Genomic DNA, 17,068 nt, shown 5'->3' with positions numbered 1-17,068 from the left:
TTCATGGCGGGGGAGGCGGGCAGTGATCCTTCACGGCGGGGCGTGGGGGCAGTGATCCATCACGGCGGGTGAGGCGGGCAGTGATCCTTCACGGCGGGGGGAGGCGGGCAGTGTTCCATCACGGCGGGGGAGGCGGGCAGTGATCCATCACGGCGGGGGAGGCGGGCAGTGATCCATCACGGCGGGGGAGGCGGGCAGTGATCCATCACGGCGGGGGAAGCGGGCAGTGATCCATCACGGTGGGGGAGGCGGGCAGTGATCCATCACGGCGGGGGAAGCGGGCAGTGATCTGTATAACTCATAACTGCAATTATTAAAGGTTCCCGAATATTACTGTTCTTTGCATTGAAATGTAAGTAAAAAGTATTTCCTGAAGAAATCCTTGGAGAGGACAAGAAATGTAGGGAGATCTAGAAGATTCAATGCCGGAGTAATGGAGGATGTGAGAAATAACGTTTGGAATATAATGAAAGCTATAGACTTGATCGGCGGAGGCTAGAGGGTTCGATGATGCTTAAAGGTGTAGGAAAGCGATCCATGTAAGAGAAACAGCGAGGCTAGAGGGCTCCATGTAAGAGAAACAGCGAGGCTAGAGGGCTCCATGTAAGAGAAACAGCGAGGCTAGAGGGGTCCATGAAAGAGAAACGGCGAGGCTATAGAGGGGTCCATGAAAGAGACATGGCGAGGCTAGAGGGCTCCATGAAAGAGAAACGGCGAGGCTAGAGGGCTCCATGAAAGAGAAACGGCGAGGCTAGAGGGCTCCATGAAAGAGAAACGGCGAGGCTATAGAGGGGTCCATGTAAGAGAAACGGCGAGGCTAGAGGGGTCCATGAAAGAGAAACGGCAAGGCTAGAGGGCTCCATGAAAGAGAAACGGCGAGGCTAGAGGGCTCCATGAAAGAGAAACGGTGAGGCTACAGTGGTCCGCGAAAGAGAAACGGCGAGGCTAGAGTGCTCCATGAAAGAGAAACGGCGAGGCTAGAGGGCTCCATGAAAGGGAAACGGTGAGGCTAGAGGGCTCCATGAAAGAGAAACGGCGAGGCTAGAGGGGTCCATGAAAGAGAAACGGTGAGGCTAGAGGGGTCCATGAAAGGGAAACGGTGAGGCTACAGGGGTCCGTGAAAGAGAAACGGCGAGGCTAGAGGGGTCCATGAAAGAGAAACGGTGAGGCTACAGGGGTCCGTGAAAGAGAAACGGCGAGGCTAGAGGGGTCCATGAAAGGGAAACCGCGAGGCTAGAGGGGTCCATGAAAGGGAAACCGCGAGGCTAGAGGGGTCCGTGAAAGAGAAACGGCGAGGCTAGAGGGGTCCGTGAAAGGGAAACGGTGAGGCTAGAGGGGTCCATGAAAGGGAAACGGTGAGGCTAGAGGGGTCCATGAAAGGGAAACGGTGAGGCTAGAGGGGTCCATGAAAGGGAAACTGCGAGGCTAGAGGGGTTCGTGAAAGAGAAACGGTGAGGCTAGAGGGGTTCATGAATGGTGAGAGACATCAAGAATAAAAGATTCCATGATAAGGAAAGATGGAGGTTTGAGAGATCCCTCATAGTAAAAGGAGTAAAGGAAGATCCATGATAGTAGTAGGAGGAGGAGGATGAAGTGATCCAATGATAGTAAAAGGAGGAGGACGGAGGGATCAGGGATAGTGAAAGGAGGAGGATTGAGGGATCGCTGATCATAAAAGGAGGATGGAGGGACTCATGGACTTGGATGATGGAGTATAGATGGATTCGTGAAAGTGAAAGGTGGAAAATAGACATATAAAGGAGAGGCCAGGAATACCTAGACACTTAGGAGGAGCCATTATGTGTGACTGGAGCCACGTGTTGGGTTGCTTGAAATGTCGGCGGTGGCACGAGGTTCAGCGCCACTGATGCCAATTCCAGGATTGTGACGATTTTTCTCTCTCGGTTTCAGACTCGTTTGTGAACAGTCAGGAGTGGACACTAAGTCGTTCTGTGCCGGAGCTAAAAGTGGTAAGAGCCTAATTCTCTTCTGATCCCCTGTGAGACGAGGCAAGGAGAAAGAGGAAAGTGTGCTGGGCAGAGGCAGCAGCTGCCGGTGTCCTTCCACCATCGTCACCTTTTTGTATGAAGATGACCACGTTCAGTGTCCACCAGCGGTGCTGGTTGGCACTGTCATGTAGCCACGCATCGTTGGGTAATCTCACTGTGAGGGCCACATGATGTCCTAAATTGTGAGGGACCTGTAGACCTTTGTCATGAGCACCACCAGATGATTAATACTGACCCATGTAAGGGGGAAACTTCCATGCCACGCCGTGCTTTGGTGAGATGGCCGTACCAGGCTCGGTAACGTTCATTGCTCTTCTCTGCTCCCAGGGAATAAAGATGGACGTCATGCAGGTAATGGGGTGTCCATGATGGACACGAGCTGTGCCCACGTGTATAACCACTGACTATAGGGTTTCTAGTAGGGTGTCCATCGTTTTAATGAAACCCTATTGCAGTATGTAACTTCTTCCTATGAAAACGATGGAACCTGCCGTAGACTCCACGTAAGTGTGAACGAAGTCGTGCAACAATTATTGTCTTAAACCCGTGAGCCACGATGACCATTTGCCGCATTATCCTGTTTCACAATCGTGGAGCCATTGCCTGTCTGCGGTGAGCCACGCTTTGGCCTCATTGCCCCGTTGTTGCCCCCATGCTGGCCTCCTGTCCTAAGTTTTCCTCTGTGGCTCATTTGAATCGGTATCATCCCGTTCTCTGTATTACAGGGCATCGTGGGCAATCTCTCAAGCGGGAAGTCTGCCCTGGTCCATCGATACCTTACAGGAACGTATGTACAGGAGGAATCTCCAGAAGGTGAGTGATCCATGAGCCAAGGCGCCGTGTGCAGAGTGTCTGTGCTGCTGTGTGCTGTCATCACAGGGGGGTGCAGGACAAGGACACCCCATGGTAATGTGCCGCCGCATGCTGTCATCACAGGGGGGTGCAGGACAGGGACTCTGCGGTAATGTGCCGCCAAATGCGGAGCGCCTATGCCGCCGTGTGCAGTCATCACAGTGGGGTGCAGGACAGGGACCACATGGTAGTGTAACCGCCGTGTGCGAAGTGTCCGTGCCGCCGCGTGCTGTCATCACGGGGTTGCAGGACAGGGACCCCATGGTGGTTATGTGCTGCCACGTGCAGAGCATCCGTGCCACTGTGTGAAGAGTTTGCTGCACTGAAAGTAAAGGGGCTGAATAATATTGCACGCCCCACTTTTCAGTTTTTGAATTTCCACAAAAATTTAAAATAACCAATAAATTTCATTCAACTTCACAATTGTGTCCCACTTGTTGTTGATTGTTCACCAAAAATTTAAATTTGGTATCTTTGTTTGAAGCATGATATGTGGGAAAAGGTTGAAAAGTTCCAGGGGGCCAAATACTTTGGCAAGGCACTGTAGTATATACAGAGCGTGTGACCTCAGAGAGGAGCTGTAGATATATAGTATATACAGAGCGTGTGACTACAGAGAGGAGCTGTAGATATATAGTATATACAGAGCGTGTGACTACAGAGAGGAGCTGTGGGTATATAGTATATACAGAGCGTGTGACTACAGAGAGGAGCTGTGGATATATAGTATATACAGAGTGTGACTACAGAGGGGAGCTGTGGATATATGGTATATACAGAGCGTGTGACTACAGAGATGAGCTGTGGATATATAGTATATACAGAGCGTGTGACTACAGAGGGGAGCTGTGGATATATAGTATATACAGAGCGTGTGACTACAGAGAGGAGCTGTGGATATATAGTATATACAGAGCGTGTGACTACAGAGAGGAGCTGTGGATATATCGCATATACAGAGCGTGTGACTACAGAGGGGAGCTGTGGATATATAGTATATACAGAGCGTGTGACTACAGAGGGGAGCTGTGGATATATAGTATATACAGAGCATGTGCCTTAAGAGAGGAGCTGTGGATATATAGTATATACAGAGCGTGTGACTACAGAGAGGAGCTGTGGATATATAGTATATACAGAGTGTGTGACTGCAGAGGGGAGCTGTGGATATATAGTATATACAGAGCGTGTGACTACAGAGGTGAGCTGTGGATATATAGTATATACAGAGGGGAGCTGTGGATATATAGTATATACAGAGCGTGTGACTACAGAGGGGAGCTGTGGATATATAGTATATACAGAGCGTGTGACTACAGAGCGGAGCTGTGGATATATATAGTATATACAGAGCGTGTGACTACAGAGAGGAGCTGTGGATATATAGTATATACAGATCGTGTGACTACAGAGGGGAGCTGTGGATATATAGTATACACAGAGCGTGTGACTACAGAGGGGAGCTGTGGATATGTAGTATATACAGAGCGTGTGACTACAGAGGGGAGCTGTGGATATATAGTATATACAGAGCGTGTGACTACAGAGGGGAGCTGTGGATATATAGTATATACAGAGCGTGTGACTACAGAGAGGAGCTGTGGATATATAGTATATACAGAGCGTATGACTACAGAGAGGAGCTGTGGGTATATCGTATATACAGAGGGGAGCTGTGGATATATAGTATATACAGAGCGTGTGACTACAGAGGGGAGCTGTGGATATATAGTATATACAGAGCGTGTGACTACAGAGAGGAGCTGTGGATATATAGTATATACAGAGCGTGTGACTACAGAGGGGAGCTGTGGATATATAGTATATACAGAGCGTGTGACTACAGAGGGGAGCTGTGGATATATAGTATATACAGAGCGTGTGACTACAGAGGGGAGCTGTGGATATATAGTATATACAGAGCGTGTGACTACAGAGGGGAGCTGTGGATATATAGTATATACAGAGCGTGTGACTACAGAGGGGAGCTGTGGATATATAGTATATACAGAGCGTGTGACTACAGAGGGGAGCTGTGGATATATAGTATATACAGAGCGTGTGACTACAGAGAGGAGCTGTGGATATATAGTATATACAGAGCGTGTGACTACAGAGGGGAGCTGTGGATATATAGTATATACAGAGCGTGTGACTACAGAGAGGAGCTGTGGATATATAGTATATACAGAGCGTATGACTACAGAGAGGAGCTGTGGGTATATAGTATATACAGAGGGGAGCTGTGGATATATAGTATATACAGAGCGTGTGACTACAGAGGAGAGCTGTGGATATATAGTATATACAGAGCGTGTGACTACAGAGAAGCTGGGGATATATAGTTTATACAGAGCGTGTGACTACAGAGAGGAGCTGTGGATATATAGTATATACAGAGCGTGTGACTACAGAGAGGAGCTGTGGATATATAGTATATACAGAGCGTGTGACTACAGAGAGGAGCTGTGGATATACACTCACTGGCCACTTTATTAGGTACACCTGTCCAACTGTGTGTTAAGACTTAATTTCTAATCAGCCAATCACATGGCGGCAACTCAGTGCATTTAGGCATGTAGACATGGTCAAGACAATCTCCTGCAGTTCAAACCGAGCATCAGTATGGGGAAGAAAGGTGATTTGAGTGCCTTTGAACGTGGCATGATTGTTGGTGCCAGAAGGGCTGGTCTGAGTATTTCAGAAACTGCTGATCTACTGGGATTTTCACGCACAACCATCTCTAGGGTTTACAGAGAATGGTCCGAAAAAGAAAAAAAATCCAGTGAGCGGCAGTTCTGTGGCCGGAAATGCCTTGTTGATGCCAGAGGTCAGAGGAGAATGGGCAGACTGGTTCGAGCTGATAGAAAGGCAACAGTGACTCAAATTGCCACCCGTTACAACCAAGGTAGGCAGAAGAGCATCTCTGAACGCACAGTGCGTCGAACTTTGAGGCAGATGGGCTACAGCAGCAGAAGACCACACTGGGTACCACTCCTCTCAGCTAAGAACAGGAAACTGAGGCTACAATTTGCACAAGCTCATCGAAATTGGACAGTAGAAGATTGGAAAAACGTTGCCTGGTCTGATGAGTCTCGATTTCTGCTGCGACATTCGGATGGTAGGGTCAGAATTTGGCGTAAACAACATGAAAGCATGGATCCATCCTGCCTTGTATCAACGGTTCAGGCTGGTGGGGGTGGTGTCATGGTGTGGGGAATTTTTTCTTGGCACTCTTTGGGCCCCTTGGTACCAATTGAGCATCGTTGCAACGCCACAGCCTACCTGAGTATTGTTGCTGACCATGTCCATCCCTTTATGACCACAATGTACCCAACATCTGATGGCTACTTTCAGCAGGATAATGCGCCATGTCATAAAGCTCGAATCATCTCAGATTGGTTTCTTGAACATGACAATGAGTTCACTGTACTCAAATGGCCTCCTCAGTCACCAGATCTCAATCCAATAGAGCATCTTTGGGATGTGGTGGAACGGGAGATTCGCATCAGGGATGTGCAGCCGACAAATCTGCGCCAACTGTGTGATGCCATCATGTCAATATGGTCCAAAATCTCTGAGGAATGCTTCCAGCACCTTGTTGAATCTCTGCCACGAAGAATTGAGGCAGTTCTGAAGGCAAAAGGGGGTCCAACCCCTTACTAGCATGGTGTACCTAATAAAGTGGCCAGTGAGTGTATAGTATATACAGAGCGTGTGACTACAGAGAGGAGCTGTGGATATATAGTATATACAGAGCGTGTGACTACAGAGAGGAGCTGTGGATATATAGTATATACACAGCGTGTGACTACAGAGGGGAGCTGTGGATATATAGTATATATAGAGTGTGTGACTACAGAGAGGAGCTGTGGATATATAGTATATACAGAGCGTGTGACTACAGAGAGGAGCTGTGGATATATAGTATATACAGAGCGTGTGACTACAGAGAGGAGCTGTGGATATATAGTATATACAGAGCGTGTGACTACAGAGAGGAGCTGTGGATATATAGTATATACAGAGCGTGTGACTAAAAAGGGGAGCTGTGGATATATAGTATATATAGAGTGTGTGACTACATAGAGGAGCTGTGGATATATAGTATATACAGAGCGTGTGACTACAGAGGGGAGCTGTGGATATATAGTATATACAGAGTGTGTGACTACAGAGAGGAGCTGTGGATATATAGTATATACAGAGTGTGTGACTACAGAGAGGAGCTGTGGATATATAGTATATATAGAGCGTGTGACTACAGAGAGGAGCTGTGGATATATAGTATATATAGAGCGTGTGACTACAGAGAGGAGCTGTGGATATATAGTATATATAGAGCGTGTGACTACAGAGAGGAGCTGTGGATATAGTATATACAGAGCGTGTGACTACAGAGAGGAGCTGTGTATATAGTGTATACAGAGCGTGTGACTACAGAGAGGAGCTGTGGATATATAGTATATACACAGCGTGTGACTACAGAGAGGAGCTGTGGATATATAGTATATACACAGCGTGTGACTACAGAGAGGAGCTGTGGATATATAGTATATACAGAGCGTGTGACTGCAGTGAGGAGCTGTGGATATATAGTATATACAGAGCGTGTGACTACAGAGGGGAGCTGTGGATATATAGTATATACAGAGAGGAGCTGTTGGTATAGAGTACATACAGAATGTGTGACTAAGGATGAGCGAACCCTAACTGAAAAGTTCGGTGCTCGTATCAGACACCTAGTGTCTGGTGCTTATCTCCAAACTAAAACAGTTATTCTGGATGTCTGTTGTGCTGTCTCGGTTCCGTGCCAAGTAAACTATGTTTAAGGGCTGGTGCCGTTGGTCCTAATACAGCGCGGTGCACAGTGCCCGTAATGCAGTCTTGCGCACAGTGCCCGTAATGCAGCTTGGAGCACAGTACCTGTAATACAGTGCATCACTAGCCATGTCAATAGCTTTAGGTTGATTAAAGTCCCGTTCTTGCTGCTTCCATCTTTTGTTTCTCACTGTCTCATTTCATAGAATCATAGAATTGTAGAGTTGGAAGGGACCTCCTGGGCCATCTGGTCCAACCCCCTGCTCAAAGCAGGATTCGCTAAATCATCCCAGTCAGATGTCTGTCCATCCTCTGCTTGAAGACTTCCATTGAAGGAGAACTCACCACTTCTCGTGGCAGCTTGTTCCACTCATTGATCACTCTAACTGTCAAAAAGTTTTTTCTAATATCTAATCTGTGTCTCCTCCCATTCAGTTTCATCCCATTGCTTCTAGTCTTTCCTTGTGCAAATGAGAATAAAGTTGATCCTTCTACAATGTGACAGCCCTTTAGATATTTGTAGACAGCTATTAAGTCTCCTCTCAGTCTTCTCTTTTGCAAACTAAACAATCCCAAATCCTTCAACCTTTCCTCATAAGACAGGGTTTGCAGACCGGTCACCATTCTGGTTGCCCTTTTCTGAACTTGCTTCAGTTTGTTGATGTCTTTTTTAAAATGTGGTGCCCAAAACTGGACACAATATTCCAGATGAGGTCTGACCAAAGAGGAGTAGAGGGAAATAATGACTTCACGTGATCTAGACTGTATGCTTTCGTTAATACATCCTAGAATTGCATTTGCCTTTTTTGCTGCTGCATCACACTGTTGACTCATATTCAGTCTGTGATCTATTAGTATACCCAAGTCTTTTTCACATGTGCTGTTGCTTAGCCTTATTCCTCCCATTCTGTATATGCTTTTTTCATTTTTATTGCCAGATGTAGTACTTTGCATTTTTCCCTGTTAAAAACCATTCTGTTAGTTGCGGCCCACTTCTCCAGTTTATTTAAATCTTTTTGAATCCTCTCTCTCTCTTCTCTAGTATTAGCTATCCCTCCTAGCTTTGTGTCATCAGCAAATTTAATCAGTTTACCCTCAATTCCTTCATCTAAATCGCTGATAAAGATGTTGAACAATACAGGGCCCAGGACAGAGCCCTGTGGTACCCCACTTGAGACATTCTTCCAACTGGATGTGCAGCCGTTTACGACCACTCTTTGGCTCCGATCACTAAGCCAGTTATGAATCCACCTAACAATTGCCTTGTCCGTTCCATACTTAGTCATTTTTTTCAATAAGGATTGTATGAGATACTTTGTCAAATGCTTTACTGAAGTCAACATATACTATATCTACAGCATTTCCTTGATCCACCCAATCAGTGATTCCATCATAGAAGGAAATTAAGTTAGTCTGACATGACTTATTAGTTACAAACCCATGCTGACTCTGTTTAATCACTTCATTCTTATCCAGGTACTGACATACATGTTGTTTAATAATTTGTTCAAAGATCTTTCCTGGCATAGAAGTCAGACTCACCGGCCTATAGTTGCCTGGGTCCACCTTCTTCCCCTTTTTGAAGATAGGAACAACATTTGCTCTTCTCCAGTCTTTTGGGACTTCTCCTGTTCTCCAAGAATTTTCAAAGATTATGGAGAGGGGTTCAAAAATTTATTCTGCTATCTCCTTCAGTACTCTGGGGTGTAATTCATCTGGACCTGGAGACTTGAATTCATTTAGGTTAAAGTGTTTCCTCACTATCTTTCTGTTTATAGATATCCTGGATTCTTCTATTCCCTTAATAGGATAGTGAAGAACAGTTGATGTTACATTTCTTTTCTGAGAGAAAACAGATGCAAAATAGGAATTTAAAAGTTCGGCCTTCTCAACATCCTGTCTTACCATTATATCATTTTCATCCTGTAAAAATCTGACTTTTCTTTTACTTTTGACATATCCCCAAAATCCTTTATTATTGCTTTTGACATCTCTTGCAAGCCTCAATTCATTGTCGCTTTAGCTAATCTGATTTGTGCCCTGCAGGTTCTGCAGACAGCATTATATTCTTCTTTAGCTATGCCTCCCTCTTTCCATTTTATCAACATTTTTTTTCTTCCTTTTTAGCATGTGCTTAAGTTCTGTGTTCATCCATCCTGGTTTCCTTAAATGCTTCCTATTCTTCCCTCTTTTCGGAATTGTTAACAACTGTGCTTAGAGAATTTCATTTTTCAAGATTTCCCATCCTTCCTGGACATTTTTGTCTTTAAGGATATCCAGCCATTGGATCCCTCCAATTCTCTTTCTGAATCCCTTAAAATCTGCCTTTCTGAAATCTAACCTTGACGTCTGAGTCTTCACAGGTCTTCCTCCTCTAGTTATCCAAAATTCTAAAATAGCATGGTCGCAGCCACTTTTACCTCCTCAACCTTCTTCTGATGGAGTTGTGCGCCTTCTGATCACACACATATCTTCCACAATCCACAACATGATCTCTTCTTTGCATACAGTCCCTGACAGCTTTAGACCGTTTCTGGTCAGTCCTCTGTAGACACCAATTCATAAAAGAAGGCAAAATTAACTGATTTAACGACCCTTCACAGTTTCTCTGTACCATCCGTGTGTTACGTGGTAGTTGCGGTACTGGGCACGCGGTAGTTGCGGTACGGGGTGCGTTAGTTTCCAATCCAATTCACAAACTTTTTGAAATGGTGTGAAGAATGTTTGAGAGGCCGAGTCATGTTCTTGCTTTGTCCCATCTTGTTGTAGTTCTCCGTCTCATTGGGGGACACAGGTACTGTGGGTATATGCTACCGCCATCTGGAGGCTGACACTAGGCAACAACACAAGGTTAGCTCCTCCCGCCGTATACACCCTCGCCCTGATTGCGGGCGGAAGCCAGTTTTTTGCTTAGAGTCTATGGAGGCACTCTTCTGGTCCTTTTTTCTCCAGACTTTTTTGTCCATGAAGATTAGACAGGGGCAACGGATCCTATTGAAAGGGTCCGATTTCCCCAAACCATCAACGGGCGAGCACGTGTCGAGTATCGTCTCCATGTGTCCTTTCCCGCACCGTGGGACAAATCTGGGCAATTTCCCCAGAATTTTTTATTTTAGTTTGTATTTTTCTTTTCTTTATTTTTTCTAAGAAGATGAGACAGGGGCAACGGATCCTATTGAAAGGGTCCGATTTCCCCAAACCAACAAGGGCGAGCACGTGCGAGTGTCCCTCCACGTATCCTTTCCCGCGACGTGTGACATGATGCCGGACCTAGCCCTGACCACCCCTAGGTAGAGAAACCATGGGCTATTCAGAGGCACAAGACGGTCCGAGCGGCCCCCACTGCTCCACCAACGCAAGATGAAGGTGCTGCAAGGAGGCGGACAGTCCCTCTCCTCGGCTGAAGCTGGATGGAGTTAGGGTGCCTGCACCGTCCAGGATCCCCACACCACCCCCCACTCCCTGGTTTGTTGTTCGCCCTGAAGGGCCTACCTGGAGTGAAGTGGACAGCCGCATTTAAGGTACGGGCGTGCGGGGGGCTCCTAGGCAGCAGCGGTGTGCGTCCCCCTAAGGCTCTTCTCGTGTCCATAGTAGGAAGAGTAGCGGCGGCTTTTTTTTTTTGCCGTCATCACCGTGCCGCGGGCGGTGGAGAAAAATTGAGCCCTCAGTTTTTGGCCAGTGTTAGGCCGCGGCGCGCCACCGTTGCGTTGTGCGGCGCCGCGGGCGGTAGAGAAAAATTGAGCCCCCGGTTTTGGCCGGTGCTAGGCCGCGGTGCGCCACTGTCGACTCTGCGTCGCGCGGAGCCGCAGCCGGTGGAGAAAAATTTAGCCCCCGGTTTTTGGCCAGTGTTAGGCCGCGGTGGAAGTACCGCCCTCGGCGCGCAGCGTCACTTCCGGCGGCCCGCCCCTTGAAGCCTGGGCGGGAGCCGGATAAATCCAGGCCCCGGCTTTAGTGCGGGGTAGGCCGCGACCAGGAAAGAGGTCGGTTTGCCCCACGGAGGTGCAGGAGGTCGGGCGCGCAGTCGGGGGACGCAGGTCCCCCCACCCCTCCCTCACATTGAGGCAGAAGAAAAATTTTTTTTTGATATATATAACGCCTGGCAGGCACAATATGGCCGGGAAAGGTAAGACGCACATTTTTCTCTACGCTGCTTGCACTTCTTGTAAGGCCCCGTTTCCACAAGCGCAGAGCGCCAAAGTGTGCGAGGCCTGCGACTCCGAATGCGCCCATGTGCCCCCCTCGGCGATTGAATCCAGAGAGCCGAATCTTCCCGAATGGGCATTATCATTGTCCCAGTCTATGGCCTCGCTTACAAAGGCGATCGAGTCCCTTCACGCCCCAAAGGGAGGCAAGGATAGTGGCTCGCTTATCTGGGAAGGGTCCTCCACCTCACAGGAACCTTCGGCTGGGGCCGTTCCCATGCCAGACAGAGGCGAAGGAAACGAACCCGTACGATCTCTTCTGGCCTATCGGGTGCCTCGGCATCGGCGAGTTCAGCATCACGCTCCCCTTCACCAGCGTGCGGGAGCGGGCAGAGTTTAGATCGTGACTCAGACGAGCCACTTGATCTAGATATGCCGGGAGACACTGGACAGCCTCATTGAAGCTGTCAATCAAACCCTGGGGATTGAAGATGATGCTACCTTGGCCGCGAGCCATAAGGTAGCCTTTTAGCGAGCCAAGCACCCGCATAGAGTATTTGGCACTCACCCAGAATTTGAGGATATAGTGCAGCGCCACAGAGAACACCCAAACAAACGCTTCTCGGGCAAGATACCCATTTGCCCCGGAACTTTGTAAGAAATGGGCGGAATCCCCAGTGGTGGACCCGCCAGTGTCGCGCCTGGCCTCGAAGTCCTTGTTGTCGGTGCCTAGCGGCTCGTCCATTAAGGACCCCACGGATGATAGAGGGCTTGGCGCGATCAGTTTTTGAGGCATCAGGTTCGACGCTCGCCCCTTCGTTCGTGGTGACGTGGGTAGCCAAGGCCATGATGTCATGGTCAGAGTCTTTGAATAACTCCTTGCAGGATAGAGGCCTACCTGCGGAGGTGTCTGAGGTCGCAAGTCAGATTGCTACGGCTGGAGACTACTTAATGCTTCTTTAGATGCGGCATTTGCAGCCGCTAACGCTGTAGCCATTAGGAGAGCCATCTGGTTGAGAACTTGGCGAGCCGATTCAATTTCCAAGAAGTCCTTGACTTCCTTGCCCTATCAGCGAGGCCTCCTGTTCGGGGAGAAGTTGGATCGGCTCATCTCCGATGCGACAGGAGGGAAAAGCAGCTTCCTCCCGCAGCAAAAGGCGAAACAGCCTTTTCGCCAGGTCCCGACACGTTTTCGAGCCTTCCACAACACCGGATGGATGGCAGCAGCCAGTTCGGCCGGCCCACCTCGCTCCAACCAGGATAGGGAGCGACAGGTCTCATATAGACCCATTCCGGTAGGAAGGATGCGTGCTCGCCAGCCCAGGTCGAGAGGAGCCAGGGCCCAGAGACCCTCAGCCAAATGACTCGGAGCCCTTGGTAGGCGACAGCAGCAGGGTGGGCGGCCGCCTGCTCCTTTTTCGCCATATCTAGGCCGAGGTAGCACACGACTTATGGGTGGTAGAACTGGTGACTTCAGGGTACAAAATAGAGTTCATCAGGTACCCTCCAACACGGTTTTTTCTCTCCCGACTTCCCAAGGTGGAGCCCTGGGCGAAAGCGCTGCTAGGAGCCATCAATTCACTCCAGAACAACGGAGTTATTGTTCCGGTACCAGAGCACGAAAAAGCTCAGAGTTTTTATTCCCAATCTGTTCGCGTTCCCCAAAAAGGACGGGACAGTCAGACCGGTTTTGGACCTGAAGCTCCTAAACAGTTTCATCAGAGTCAAACATTTCAGGATGGAATCTCTCCGTTCTATTAAATCAGCCATGGAGCAGGGAGAGTACTTAGCCTCGATCGACATCCAGGATGCCTACCTGCACGTTCCCATTATTCCTCCGCATCAAAAGTTTCTTCGGTTCGCTATCAATGGTCGAAACTTTCAATTCGCAGCACTCCCATTCGGGATAGCCACCGCACCCAGAGTGTTCACAAAGGTAATGGCAGTCATGATGGCCGTCTTACACTCGCGGGGCATAGTCGTCTTGCCATACTTAGACGACCTCTTGGTGAAGGGTCCCTCATTTCGGGCGTGCAAGGAGAATGTCAGCATTACACTGGATACACTCTCCCGCTTAGGTTGATTGGTCAACAGGAAGAAATCATCTTTGGTCCCAGCTCGGAGGATTGCTTTTCTAGGAATGGTCTTCGATACCTCCCAAGGGTTGGTAATTCTCCCTCAAAACAAAGCCCTAGCGCTCCAGCAGCCGGTCCCTCACACCAGTTTGGGATGAGGATACTAGGGAAGATGGTGGCAGCAATGGAAGCAATTCCGTTTGCTCAATTTCATCTTCGACCCCTACAACACGCTCTCTTGTCAGCATGGGACAAGAACCCGTTCACTCTCGATCAGCGATGCCGGCTATCCTCTCAGGTCAGGCAATCACTAGAGTGGTGGACGACCAGATCCTCCCTTCTTCAGGGAAAACCGTTTCCCCCAGACCACTGGCTAGTGGTCACGACCGACGCCAGTCTCCTCGGCTGGGGAGCAGTTTTTCGCCACCACACGGCCCAGGGCCGGTGGTCGCAACAGGAAGCTCGTCTCCCGATCAACTTGTTGGAAATACGAGCGATCTGGCAGGCGCTGCAGCATTTCCAGCACCTCCTAGCAGGACTGCCCATTTGGATACAGTCAGACAACGCCACGGCGGTGGCTTATGTGAATCATCAAGGGGGCACTCGCAGCCGGTAATTTCGGCAGTCTACATCCCAGGCATAGAAAATTGGGCAGCGGACTTCCTCAGCCGACAAGAGGTCGTGGCTGGGAAATGGGCCCTGCACCCCGAGGTCTTCCAGCAAATTTGCCAATGGTGGGGAACACCAGATGTGGATCTGATAGCGTCCAGGATGAACGCCAAGGTGCCTGTGTTCATCGCTCGTCACGAGACCCATGAGCGTTCGGGGTGGATGCGTTGGTCCTACCATGGAACCAGTTTCGCTTTCCATGCCTGTTTCCCCCATTGCCATTGCTTCCGAGGGTCGTCAGGAAGATCAAAGCAGAGGGGGTCCCAGCAATTCTGCTGGCACCAGACTGGCCCCGACGGGCGTGGTACGCAGATCTTGTGCGGCTGATCACCGACGTCCCATGGCGACTGCCAGAGTGCCCAGATCTACTGCACCAAGGACCGATCTTCCACCCGAACTCAGGGTCCCTGTGTTTGACGGCATGGCCGTTGAATCTTGGATTCTAACTCAAGCAGGTTTTGAGCATAAGGTGGTCGCTACAATGGTTAGCGCCAGGAAACCGACCTCGGCGAGAATTTACCACCACACCTGGAAAGTTTTCTTCACTTGGTGTCGAGAGCGGGGTTGTTCGCCCCTGACATTCTCTATTCCCAACATCTTGGCCTTTCTTCAATCAGGCCTAGACTCGGGGCTGGCCCCGAGCTCCCTTAGGAGACAGATATCGGCGTTGTCCGTCCTTTTCCAGCGAAAGATTGCTACTAATATGCAGGTAAAGACTTTCATCCAGGGAGTCTCTCATCTAGTACCTCCCTATAAGGCGCCGATGGGCACCTGGGACCTTAATCTGGTCCTGAGTGTTCTGCAGGAAGCGCCTTTTGAGCCGCTACAGCATATTTCCTTATCATTCCTCTCTTGGAAGGTGTTATTCTTGGTAGCCATTACCTCCGTTAGGCGAGTCTCGGAGTTGGCGGCTCTGTCTTGCCGAGCACCTTTTCTCGCTTTCCACAAGGATAAGGTGGTGCTTAGACCAGCTCCCCCCTTTTTTCCGTAGGTGGTGTCCTCTTTTCACATCAATGAGGATATTGTCTTGCCTTCGTTCTGTCCGGCACCGGTGCATCACGTGGAGAAAGCTCTTCAGACCTTAGACCTGGTGAGAGCACTCAGGAGGTATGTGTCGCGGACGGCACCTTTTCGCCAGACGGATACGCTGTTCGTGCTCCCTGAGGGGCGCAGGAGGGGACTCGCGGCTTCAAAAGCGACCATAGCCAGATGGATCCGTTTAACTATTCAGGAGGCCTATCGCATCTGAGGTGCGCCAGTTCCATCAGGGATCAAAGCGCACTCTACTCGGGCAATGGGCGCTTCGGCATCAGGCCTCGGCGGAACAGGTATGCAAGGCAGCGACCTTGTCCAGCCTGCACACATTTACTAAACATTACAGTATCCATACTCAGGCTTCGGTGGATGCGAGCCTGGGTAGAAGGATTCTCCAAGCAGCAGTGGCGCACCTTTGAACGAAGAGGTACATGCAGCTTGGATCGGTGAGTCAATCTCCCAACCAGGGACTGCTTTAGGACGTCCCACAGTACCTGTGTCCCCCAATGAGACGAAGGAGAAACATGGATTTTTGTGAGTACTCACCGTAAAATCCTTTTCTCCGAGACGCTCATTGATGGACACAGCACCCACCCTATTAGCCAAGTTGGCTTTAGTTTATTTAATTTGTGTTTCTTTTGTGAATATCAGGGTGTTTTTTTCTTTGCCAGACATATTGTTTTCGGCATTAAGGCTGATTGTTATTGTTTCTCCTACTGCTTTTGCACTAAACTGGCTTCCGCCCGCAATCAGGGCGAGGGTGTATACGGTGGGGGAGGAGCTAACCTTGTGGTGTTGCCTAGTGTCAGCCTCCAGATGGCGGTAGCATACACCCACAGTATCTGTGTCCCCCAATGAGCGTCTCGGAGAAAAGGATTTTACGGTGAGTACCCACAAAAATCCATGTTTCTTGTTGTCGAATGTCCGTATCATCTGATGAAAATGAGTAGAGATGAGCGAACCTGAACTGTAAAGGTGTCCTGTGCTGAACTCCAAACGCAGTCCCTTTTGACGCTGGATTAAGTTTGGCTGAGCTGCAGACTTTCAACAATCAAGCTTTTAGGCTGTTGGCTCTTAAGGAGCTGTATGACTTAAATGCACTTTTGCTTTTTACTTATTTTATTATAGCGGGGTTTTTTCATTTTGTCTTTTGTAGGTTTTCCATAATAAATACTGCAGCGGCCTTGGTAGCACTCTGCTGACATCTTGTGGAGACATGATATATAACTGCATCGCTAATCAGATTTATGGTCCTATTAAATTCTCTCAGCTGCCATATTAATAATTCTTCATTGTACTCAAGTGAGAGAACTGTTTTCGGATTATTGGGTCCCATGTCTCAGGACTTCTGAGATGTCTTAAATTCGCCCCCACACCCTGTTAGAGGCGACGTGTAACATGCTTTTCTCTTGATACCCTTCCTCAGCAGCTGGACTCAATCTATCAGAATCTCTTGCAATTTAGT

General features: G+C 48.8%; 1 protein-coding gene across 4 annotated transcripts in view; it reads left to right on the top strand.

Annotated features, from left to right (window-relative positions):
* Positions 1-17,068, top strand: part of AGAP3 (ArfGAP with GTPase domain, ankyrin repeat and PH domain 3) — a 393,235-nt gene that overhangs the window by 72,833 nt on the left and 303,334 nt on the right. For all 4 annotated transcript variants that reach the window (XM_073551710.1, XM_073551707.1, XM_073551708.1 and 1 more), the window contains exons 2-3: positions 1,912-1,970; positions 2,735-2,822. In XM_073551710.1, coding sequence (XP_073407811.1) covers positions 1,912-1,970; positions 2,735-2,822 — 147 coding nt within the window. The remainder of the gene's footprint in view (positions 1-1,911; positions 1,971-2,734; positions 2,823-17,068) is intronic.

This window comes from Dendrobates tinctorius, unplaced genomic scaffold, assembly GCF_039654945.1.
Source record: "Dendrobates tinctorius isolate UK_male_01 unplaced genomic scaffold, ASM3965494v1 ptg000179l, whole genome shotgun sequence".
Lineage (NCBI taxonomy): Eukaryota > Metazoa > Chordata > Amphibia > Anura > Dendrobatidae > Dendrobates > Dendrobates tinctorius.
The sequence above is the reverse complement of the archived record's forward strand: the minus strand, read 5'-3'. Positions and strand labels throughout refer to the sequence as shown.